The sequence below is a fragment of the Paroedura picta genome, chromosome 10, assembly GCF_049243985.1.
Source record: "Paroedura picta isolate Pp20150507F chromosome 10, Ppicta_v3.0, whole genome shotgun sequence".
Taxonomy (NCBI): domain Eukaryota; kingdom Metazoa; phylum Chordata; class Lepidosauria; order Squamata; family Gekkonidae; genus Paroedura; species Paroedura picta.
The window spans coordinates 62070920-62082500 of NC_135378.1; the positions used below are offsets into that span (position 1 = coordinate 62070920).

General features: G+C 43.4%; 1 protein-coding gene across 2 annotated transcripts in view; it reads left to right on the forward strand.

The window, feature by feature from the left end:
• NUDT6 (nudix hydrolase 6) overlaps positions 1 to 11581 on the forward strand; it is a 17889-nt gene continuing 6308 nt past the window's right edge. The window contains exons 1-4 of one of the 2 annotated variants that reach the window (XM_077300372.1): positions 1 to 66; positions 171 to 633; positions 1637 to 1885; positions 5721 to 5776. In XM_077300372.1, the coding sequence (XP_077156487.1) occupies positions 423 to 633; positions 1637 to 1885; positions 5721 to 5776 (516 nt within the window). In that variant the 5' untranslated portion in view covers positions 1 to 66; positions 171 to 422. The remainder of the gene's footprint in view (positions 67 to 170; positions 634 to 1636; positions 1886 to 5720; positions 5777 to 11581) is intronic. The other variant, XM_077300373.1, reaches the window with a different exon arrangement.

Consider the following 11581-nt stretch of genomic DNA (forward strand, 5'->3'; position numbering starts at 1 on the left):
TTGGTGTCCTTTTTCATCCCTGGTAAGAAGCACAACTACGATTCGCTGTTTCCCCTCAGCGGAAAGGTGGGAAACTTCCACCCCTTCCCTACCACGCTCTAGGAGTGCTTCATCTCGGTCCTACCCTGCGTGCCTGATCTAAATGTTTTTTTTATTTTCTTCCTAAATAGAAAACAACATGAGCCGTTTCACACAGAAATCCCGAGGGCCAGATCGTGGGACCAGTGGAAACGCTCACTTTTTACCGGAAGTTTCGGCTACTCTCACTGTAGCTCTCGCAACTCTACGGACGAAGAGAGGCACTTTGCCGCTCTACCCTCCCGCCTCCATGGTAGCCGCCCCCGGGCGCCTTGGAATAGCGGAAGTGTCCGGCGACGCTTTCGGATTGGCCGAGGAAGAGGCGCCCTCCCTGGGCAGCCGCCATGACGGGCGCCGGGTGGTGGAGGCGGCTGCGGGGACGATGGCTGGTGCGGCTGGCTCGGGGCCGCTGCGTTGGGGACTCGGCCGTGTCCAGGCTGGTCGAAGCGGGGCTGCAGCCGCGGCGGGACAAGTTTGGTGGCCTCAGCCTGCAGCTGGCTGAGCTGCGGTCTCCCGACAGCCTGGACTGGGCCACCTTCCGGGACTGGCTGCAGGGCAAGTGCCTTTGCCACTGGGGGGGGGGGGGGGGGTAGGATTGATGCCAGGTAAAAACCCAGGTCCCTGTCAGATGTCCCTGGAAGGCTGGCGCAAGGGCTGCAGAGTGTTCCTGGGAGGTGGAGTGGGGAGGTAGAGACCCCAGGCTACTGGCTCATCCTGCAAGGCATCATTTTTCCCAGCCTCCAGGGAAGGGTATTTAACACTATGTAATCCTATTGTTCTCTGTGCAGACTTGGGAACTCCCCTGTGTCTATATTTCTTCCGCAGTAAAAATATAAAAAAAGATTTTTCTCTCAGTGTGATTAATTGGGAGCTGGGCTGGGCAAAAGAATCCAAATTAGGCCATTTGACTATCAGTGTGGACAGAAGGGGATTATGCAAGCTTGTCAGATGTTGCTATTTAGCACCTCCCAGCACCTCCAGGTGGCTTCTGTACACATAAAAAAAATCAATATAATACAGTTTTCTTTTTCGCCTTCTCCCCCCTCTGCCATTGCCAGCAACAGGCACAGCCAAACCAGACATCTCTGGGACCTTACACTCAGCCTTGTTTTTTCTCCTCTTTTCATTTCAAATTTCAATGCTTATCAAGGGTTTGGAGACATATGCCTGACTAACTTCATCTTTCCCCAGCAATGGGTGATTCTAAGCATCAGCTCAGCTCCACATGTGTAGCCAGAAGGCGTAGTACTAACCAAGATTGCTACCTCCCCCCCCCCAAAAGACCCCCATGATTTGAAACCAGAACTTGAATTCCATTTCTGAACAAGAGATGTCCAACCAACAGTGTCCCATGGAGAGTCACTCTAGTCTAAGCCTACTGACTCTGCACAGGATTGTACCACCTGATAAGGGGTGCCCAATCTCTAAACTATAGGTTGGAGCTAATAAAATATATTAAGATGTCAGGATCCAAGCAACAGAAAGACAAAATCAGAAGCAAACTATTGTTTCATGTGAATGAGTGCGGCATATTTACTGCTTTCCCCCCTCCTTTTAGATTCTGTCAAGCAATGGAAATCAGAAGGCCACAAAGCAGTCTGGCTACATGTTCCTATTCTCCAAAGCAAATTTATAGCTGCTGCTGCAGAGCAAGGCTTTACCTTCCATCACGCAGAATCAGACTCTGCTACCCTGACCCTATGGCTAGAACAAGGACCCAGCAAGTTGCCTCATTATGCTACTCATCAATTAGGTGTTGCAGGTGAGCTCCAAGAAGATAGAGGTGAAAGAGACTACACAAACCAAAGTAAGAAGTGAGAGTGTCATGCTTAGGTGCTGGCATAACATTCCCATCCACTTTACTATGGCTAGAAGGGGGCCAGAGGCTCATGCAGTTCTTCCTCCTTACTGCAACCACTATTATGCAAGTTCCCCTCCCCATGAACTGCTTTACTTGTGTACAGCAACAGCTCTAAATATTGTTGAAAGCTAATTGAGATTTGCCTCCTAAATAGAGGATGCTTTCACATAGAAATTTCCCTCTGCGTTCCCCACCCCCAATACTGGAGCAGATCTTTCTGGTGCTTCCACACAACATACCCCCCCCCCCTCAGGTTTTTCCGCTTTTATGTGATTTTGGGAAAGTACAGGTGTCCACATCTGTGACTATTTCCTCCAGGGAGGGGCTTTTGCTCATTTTTATAAAAATTATCAACAGATTGTATCTGTATATCTATTTCTCAAGTGTACCCCCTCCCCCCCAACTTCAGATTGGAGCCACACTCCAGAATTTTCTGCAAATGAAGAACCCCCTAGGTTTGCAAAAAAAAAAGAGTTAAATACTTTAGAGCAGGGGTAGTCAACATGTGGTCCTCCAAATGTCCATGGACTACAATTCCCATGAGCCCCTGCCAGCATTTGCTAGCAGGGACTCATGGGAATTGTAGTCCATGAACATCTGGAGGACCACAGGTTGACTACCCCTGCCTTAAAGGGTTTAACTTCCATTGGGAGCTGGAAGAGGGTACCATTGGCATCTGTGGCATAGCTCAGAAACCACAGCAAATCTGGCAGCAGCTGCTGTGGTGGAAACAGCAGAGCCCAGGAGCCTGGCTGCGGCAGAATGTCCTGGAAGCCCAGTGAGCAGAAACCAGGAGCCACCACCAGCCCCAATCTCACCAGTGAACATAGATCCATTGCAGGCCTATCCACAGTCATGGATGCTGGGAGCTGCTTTGGGTTTGGAGCAGTTCCCAGACACCACAGCTACTGCAGCTGGTCCCTAAGATAAGTGGTGGGGCTTGGAGTTGCACTGGACCACAATGGGACGGGGAAGAATGGGATCCTCCCAAGTTTCAAGGGGCCCCCACTTGTATTACTAAAATGTCCTGACACTATAGTGGTATATCTATTACTGATTATCCCCCCCCAAAAAAATAAAAAAAAATAAAAGCCTGGTGGGGATCTGGCCTGAGAGGAAAACACAGATTGTTTCATCAACCACAAAAACACACTGGGGAATCATCCCTGTGCAGCAGCAGACTGTGTTAAAACTCTGGTTTCTAGTTCCAGGAATTCCCAGACCATAAAATATTTTTATCTTGTAGCATAACTGAAAACAAATTCAGCAGAGGGCAGCAGAGACAACAAATGGTTTGCTTGCACTTAAGGGCATGTTAGAGCAGGTTTCTGCAGAATATGGATATAACCTTAGAACATTCATTGTCAAAAGGAGCCCAAATAAAATGTATAAAAGCACAGTACTTGGACTTTCTACATATATGATCCAACTAGTGAAGCATTTTAAAGCTTCTTTGAACTCAGCTGGAAAGTTTTTAGGACAGACTTAAATGCAGCAGTCCTGAAAGAGACATTCAGGAAAATTCTATATCAGGGTAGAAACTTTTCTGCTAACAGGTCTACACTTTAAAGACAGTATGTCAAAATGGTTGGATGGTCTTGTCTCCAAATTGTGCCTCCCACTTTGAAAGAAAGATGAATGTGATTCGTTGTTTATTCTTGGGAGCCAAAGGCCACTGAGGAAAACCCACTTGAAAACGGTTCAATCTAGAGGCCGTTCTGGTTGTTCTTATATACGTATATATATAAAAGAAGAGATAAGAAACATTTATTTATATTTAATGTGAAATTGTTTAGTATAGCCCAGGATAGGTTCTGTTTTCTGTTACGATATTGTTCAGTGAGACAGAATGCACACATGTGACTGCTTAAATATTATTTTCATTTGACAAGAGGTGCATCTGAAAGTCCTGTGATCATTTAAAAATTTTGTCTGTTTCCCTCACAACTGTGTACTTATGAAGTCACCATTCCCCAAAATATGGATGGAAGGGAAGCAGTAAGCATTCATAAATGAAAGTTTTACAACCTCCCTAGTTAAGGAAATAGAAGGCCAAAAAAGTGACACATTGATTTTATGCAGCAGCATACAAATTCCTCCATGTTTGTAAGTAAGGTTTAGGGGAAGGCCACATAGAAGATTAAGTTCCCAGAAGGTACAAATGTTACTTTAAAGACTTATTTTGCTTGTTGCACATAAATATATTGAGAGGATGCATGCGAGCCATTTTAAAAGAGCATCTGAAAGAATTCTTAAAACTCTGTTTTCAATAATATCCCAAAATGTTTATGTACAAGACTTTTCTAGTTTACAGTCATGAAAACAGACCACATCTACACTTGAGCTTTCAATCTGTTTCTGGCACACCGTTCTAAGTGTCTGTCTCTGACAAACACACTAAAGATGACTGCTTTTTCTCAGCCGTATACCATAAAAGATTAGGCTTGACTTCCCCCTTTCTCTTCCCTGGCTTCTTTTATTCTTTGAAATTAAAATGTGAGACATAAGGCTATGATCTTATGCAAACTGAGTTGGAAGTAAGCCACACTGAACTCAGCAGGACATGTGAGTAATCGTGTGTAGGTTCAAGCATAGCACCAAATATGGTATCAGACAGCTCTAATAGTAGCTTTTGACCTGCAAGCTGCAATTTATGATCATCATGGCCAGAGTCTTCTCATAGTGTAGCGCTCAAGTCTTGAGACAGTAGAGTCTCTGGCACAAACCAAGGGATATCCAGCCTGCTTCCTATCTGACCAATCCTGGCATTAAGTCTATGAAGCTACAGGAAATATGGATTGAATACAGTGATATTCCTGATTTAGTTCAGAATGTAGACGTTCCAACTTGCTCCCCCATTCATCCACCTAGATCCAACTTTGGGTTTCATGTTGTTGTGCTCTCCCACTACAAATCCTATTTACACTGAGTTTGTTTGTTTTGTTGTTGATCTACGGCAACCCCAAGAGTTTTCAAGGCAAGAGCAGTTCAGAGATTCTTTGCTGTTCCCTGTTTCTGTGTTATGACTCTGGACATCCTTGGTGGTCTTTCATTAGAATACTGACTAGTGATGACCCAGTTTAGCTTTCGAGATCTGGTGAGATCGTGCTAGCCTGGGCTATCCAGGTTAGGGGGAATAAGTCCCCTGGAAACCCAGTAGGAATTACTTTTGCATGAGCATACATATGTTTAGACTTATTCTGAGCAATTTTGCTACAAGCAGCAGCCCCAATTTTGCTGGCAATCTACAGAGTAGTGTATGTAGATTGATGTGTGATTCTGTTTTTGCGATCATATACATTTGAAATGAAAATTAAGTGGAATTTTAAAACAAAACTGAGTAGAGTTGCAGAGAACTTCAAAGTGGCCTCCAAAGAAATGCACTGCCAACCGTACACGAGAAGGATGAAATCAGGTATGTTGCCGAACATCAGGTAGGAGGTATATGACAAATATTCCTTAGGAATGCCCCTCCAGGAGTTTCAGCAGGTGGTCCTGACGCAGATCAAGCCATATGAAAATTCAAGGGCATTGTAATTGGTAGTGGAAAGTGCTGTCAAGTTGCAGCTGATTTATGGTGGCCTGGTAGGGTTTTCAAGCCAAGCGATGTTCAGAGATGGTTTGCCATTGTCTGCCTCCATGTCACGACTTGGGTGGTCTCCCACCCAAGTACTAACCAGGGCTCCCACTCTTTCAAAAGGACACCGCTTTGTCCATTTTGATTAGAGGATATTTTATCTACTGTTATCATGAAATTTAGAACATATTATTTCCCCAACAGGTGCTGTATTAGATGTCAACACTGGGAAAGTATTGGTTGTACAAGACCGAAATAAAGTGAGTTGTTATTATTTGTTGCAATAAACAAATATGAATTGGCGTAACAATAGTAGTTTTAGTAGTACATTGTACTAGAAAAGGTTAATATTTAACTAAATTAATATACACCTTAGTTATAATTACAAGGGTTACACTTTTAAGAACAATTTATGTAATAATTATTTTATTACTAAAACCGTAATTAGTCATGTCAGTTATATTTCATTGCTAGCCCACTGTTTTTAAAATGGGAAATTAAGCTGGAATGTCTTGTGAGTCCCTACATAGGAAGCATTTTCTAGGAAAACCTCATTGCGAGTGTATCACTTTTGGTGGTTGGTACCTCCTTTCTAGCAATTGATTTTTTAAAAACATGAATGGGGGGGGCTGTAATGCAAGAATTTGTTAAAGTAATAATTAATTAACATGTTGACCACTGTCCACGGGGCAAGCCACACTGAACACAGTGGGAGTTTCTTCTGGGGAAAAATGCAGAGGATCAAACTGCAAGTCTAAATATCTCTCCAGAAGAAACCAAAGCTGGATATTCCTAGAGTGAGAAATGCAAGAGCAGATGGCTCTAGGATAACTGAAAATAACTACTTTACAAAAAAAAAAAAAGACCTTAAAACTACTAGCTGTAAAGAACAGTCTAATTGCTTTTAGTGTTTTGGAAAAAGCTGGATAAATTTGAGGTTTCAAAAATAAGCTACTAGGCGTCTACTATAATTTGCTGTAAGAGAAATAAGTTCTCTAAGTTTTAGCAGAGACTGCAAGACAGCCCAATTTGGCAGGCAAGCCCTACTCTCTGAAATCTAGAGCATGAACAGGAAAACATAACATGCAACATGTGACTTAAGTCGCATGAACATATATGTGCTGAAACTGACATAGTCCTATGAACTTTAAGAAGACTATCAGGGAGATACTATGGCTTGGTTTTACTGAAGGGGTGAAGATATTAGTGTGCCAGAGCTAATGGCAGCATAACATAGACACAATGCTGTGCTCAACCAGTAGAGGAGGCAACAGAACATACATAGAAACAAAAGTCAGCTTAACAATTAAGAGTTCCCTACAGTGCCTACACTTGACTACTACAGTTGCCAACCTCTAGGAGACACCTGGAAATCTGCTATTCCAATCAAGACAATCAAGATCAATTTCCCCAGGAAAAGAGGGCTGCTTTGGAGGGTGGCCTGTATGGTATTATTCCATCCTGAGGTCACTCCCCTCCCCAAGCCCTGCCCTCCCCAGCTCCACCCTCAAAATCTCCAGGTATTTTCCTGGCTCGGAGCTGGCAACCCTATCGCCTATCCACCAATCATGATGATGCTTACCGATGACATTTCCACATAACCCATGCAGAGAAGCCAGGAACGAACTCACTGGAATGAGTGGAGTTTAACCCAGCAGCCAGAAAATAATCACCATAACCTCCCAGTGTAGACTACTATGGTGCAGTGAGAAGAAGAGCGGGGAGTGATACTTGTAGCCCCACATTCCAGAAATACACAAAGATGGTTATTTCAGTCACTTAGTACCACCAACTTATAGCCATCCTTTGGCAGAAAAAAATGGCAAGCCTAGGCTGGGAAGCAAAGACTGTCCCAGTCACATTCCACAGGTCCATATCTCAAAGGCATGGAAGCACGGGTGGAGTATGCCCGGGCTCCTAGAAGAAGCATTTTGAAGTGTTAGTAAACCTCTGTAAACCTCTAAAAACTCCAAGAAACACAGTTATTCGGGTGCCTGTGTGATGGAACAAGCTTTTTGCCAGGAGAAGGTGACATGCATGAGGAAGAGCAGAAACTGTAACTGGAAGCTGACAGGGGCTGGTGCCAGGAATTGCCTGTTATGTCAGAGGGAAAGAACGCCGCAAAGGGGAAACTGGAGATGGAGTCTGAGTCTGCCCCAGTGATCCATTTAAGTGACTTCCAGACTACCTTCTAGATGTAGTCTAGCACTTTTGCCAGCAACAGTGATTTTAGATTAAAAACGCAATGCAATAGGAACTAGAACCTAGCATCTTAAATTCACTGAGTAACACAGATGTAAGAGCCGAAACAATACAGAAATGCTGGGTCCCCTGACATTCCCCTTCTAGCATTCCCATGTACCACCTCTGCAATGGACAGGGGCCCCTTGGGGACCAGTCTAACAGCACAGCCTAGGGGAATTCCTGAAAGCTGTGGGGATGAAGCATGGGGAGGGTGGGATTTGAGGAGAGGAAGGACCTGCAGGATATAATATCATGCAGTGCACCCTCAAAAGCAGCCATTTTCTCCAGGGGAATTATCTCCACAGTCCACAGATCAATTGTAATTCCTGCATATCTCAAAGCCTCACCTTCAGGACAGAAGTGGTCCCAATCCAGTCTCTGGGCATAGTCCTGCAGGGTAAAGGTAAGTGAAAGGCCACACTTCCACACACATTTAAGGAAGTGCATGGATGTAAATCAGAGTTCGTTATGCAAGGGTCAGTGTCTTCATGAAAGCAACATGTTTGGTATATTATTACTACGGAAGTAATCAGACAGGGTATCTTGAAATGTTGGGATGACCTTCAACAACACCATCATCATCATCAAATTCCTTAGTGTATTACTATATTAAGTCAGCTTATAAACCTGTACATAAATGAGCAATATTTTGGGGTTTTTTCCCCTCAGAAACACTGAATTCAAGAAATTTACACCCTGTTTTTCATCATGGTTTATGTTTTTCCTCTTCTTTCTATCTTTGCAATTTTTGGTCTTTTTTACTTTCTACTTATATATGAGGTCTTTGTAGTTCCATCAAAGTGATATCAGTGGCAATATTTCAGCAGTTAGATTTATTCTGACCTGTGCCAGTGCTACGTAATTCTGTATTATTTTAGTTGAACAGAACTGGGTTAGATTCAAGTGCACCAATAGCACCTTTAAGACCAACGAAGATTTATTCAAGGTGTGAGCTTTCAAGTACATGCCCTCTAGTCTGAGGAAGAGTGCTTGCAATCGAAAGCTCAAACCTTGAATAAATCTTTGTTGGTCTTAAAGGTGCCATGGGACTCATTTTTTGTAGAACTGGGTCAGGTTTGCTGGATTTGATGTTGTAACTGGAAGCGATTGTTGCTCAAGCAGGGCGGTGTCATGGCCTCATAGGTGACACTATTAAGCACAAGAGTTGGTTCTGGTGATGGTGGTTCCTATGGTGTAGAATTGGAAGAAGCCCAAGCATTGTGAATCTAGGGTCTGAATCAATTACTTAGCAGATTAAAACTTGATGTTTCATGAGCCAGCTATATAGCTTCAGTGGACTGGCAAAGTTGTCTCACATTGACCCCAGGATGTTGTAAATATGATAAGCCTCAATTGTAAGAACACTTACCTGGAAACTAGGCCCACTTAATAAAATGGGAGTAACCACACACAGGATTTGGGTTTAAGTCCCTTAGAAGTCTTGTATATCAGGTTTCTTTGGAAACAACTATATGTGACAAAGAGCAATCATTTTAATTGTTTGATATAAACAGATTTAGACCTCATTTTTTTCTTGTGTATTTCTTGTATTATGGTTAAACTAGGAGCTAGATTGGGGGGGGGGGAGAACTCTGCGGACAGCCTCTCCCTTCCCCTAAAACCTAGAAAGGCTGCAGGCAGCTGGGGCAATTCTCACGTGGCACGGATCAGCAGCCTCCAGGCATTGGAGGGAAATGGAAGGAGGAGGGGATGGTCAGGGGTGGGGATGGAAGGTGATTGGCTGGCTGCTGGACAGACAGGCAAGCCGATTGGAGGAGGAGGCGTTCAGGGAAGGGACAGCCGCCCTGAGTGGGTATTAAGCGCTGAGTGGCACTTAAGCCATGAGACCAGCTCCTCCTCCAAGGCCTTACCCAAAATATATAGTGGAATAGATAGACAATCTTGCTCACTGATTTTCTTCTTAGCCATAAGACTTTCAGTTCACAGCTAACAACAGGCACTGGACAAACTTTAGAAAAAGATAATACTCAAGACCAAGCAGAGGTAACAACTATGTTTACTTTGTAAATCAATAAATGAAGGATAAAAGCCTCAAATGTAGTGAATTATGAATTTTGTCTTTTTAGTTAGTGTAAAGCAGAACTCTTCATATTTCTGTGTAATGGGAGTCTTCAAGCTTATTTTGACTAGTTGCCACTGCCGGCTTAATGTATAAATTTAGCACATGCTCTGTACATTGGAGATTATATAATTTCCAGTACAGGAAAATCCGCATGTTCCAATTTAGAAAAAGAACAGTTCCTTTTTTTCTGGTGTATATATTGATGAAGAATATGATATTAATAAATCTAAAAATTACTGTTCCTTCAAAAAAAAAAGTGCTTTAGAATCCTCCTCTAAAAGAAGAGAGCAACTTCGTGAAGAGCCATATTGTCCTTGTTAAGGAACTGGCTTCCTGCCTTTTTAAAACTTTAAGCCGAAATTTGCCAACAGCTACTTTTAGGTACAAAAATGTTCTCTGTGTGTATACATTGGTGCTAGAGGAAAGTGTTTGTTTAGAAGTTTAGAGCGTTCCGAGTTCCAGAGATGTGATCAAGTATATTGAAAGTTCAGAGACATGATGTTTGTGTAATGGTGACCTTTGTTCTGTTGGAACATTTTAAGAGCTGGTTATGTGATGTCATGCCTAAAGCCAATCAAAAGAAAGAACAGTTTCCAGTGCCTGAAAGTGCATTAAATATATTTTCTGTAAATCGGTTCTATATGTATACTAGTTTAGTCACTAGTTAACATGATATTCAATGGCAGTGCAAAAAGGGAATACAGTGGGCCATTTCGCATGGCTTCAAAGTAGCAGAATGGTTGCTATTTGGAAACGCTACTAATTTGACATAACCCACGACGTCGTAGACAATCTGCAACAATCCTGAAACCAATCAGCAAAAAGCGCTTCGTTGTGGCGCTTTCAGGGGAATCCAGAAAAGTGGATTCACCCTCCGGATAGCGATACACTCCTGCAACCAATCTGCAACAGTAGCGCTAAAGATCTGTGCGTTACCATTGTTGCTGGTTCTTCAAAGTCCTTCCCCCTGGCTCTCTCCTCCAAACTTCCGGCGAAGCGATCGCCATTTTTTTTTCTCCGAGCGAGCGGGGATAAACGCACCAGCGAGCCTCTTTCTGTTTAGAGGCTTCCCTGGCTTCAGTCCTTCACCTTTAGTCACTAAGCACAAACAACTGAAAAGCCCGTTTGCTGAAATAAAGTCCCTTTATTTTTTACAAATAAATTCAGCCGAAAATCGTGCCCGTGAGAGGGGGGGGGGATTTTTTTTTTTATCACTCGAGGCAGCGTGCAAACGATCATACAATCAAACGACAGCTCACATTAGGCAGCTGGATGGGTCTCTCCATAGCAACGAATCTACCTAGATTCATTGCTATGGGTCGTTTTTTTTTTAAAAAAAAACCTTTCTTAAAGGGAAAGGGGCTGTTTGGGAGCATGCTAACGGCTGCCCATTGGCTGCTTGACGGCCAGGGGCGGGACGAGCTTGGCAATAGCGCTTCCTTTCTAGCGATTTCTGCCGAGACCGGAAGCCTGTGGGAAACGCTAAAAAACGCAACTGATTCCACTACAAAGGCAGGTATGCATAACGACGAATTCCACTATTTTAAATGGCGATTTTTCATTCCGCAAACAATTTGCAACAAAGATCCCTGTGCGAAAAGGCCCAGTGTTCATCCTGATTTTAAAAAACACAGGTACTGCCAATGGGGGGGTAAAGCTGGATCTGAGACCTGGGATATCTCCTGTTCTGGATGGAGTTGCACTCTCCTAGAAGAGAAGAGACAGAGAAAAGAAGCCA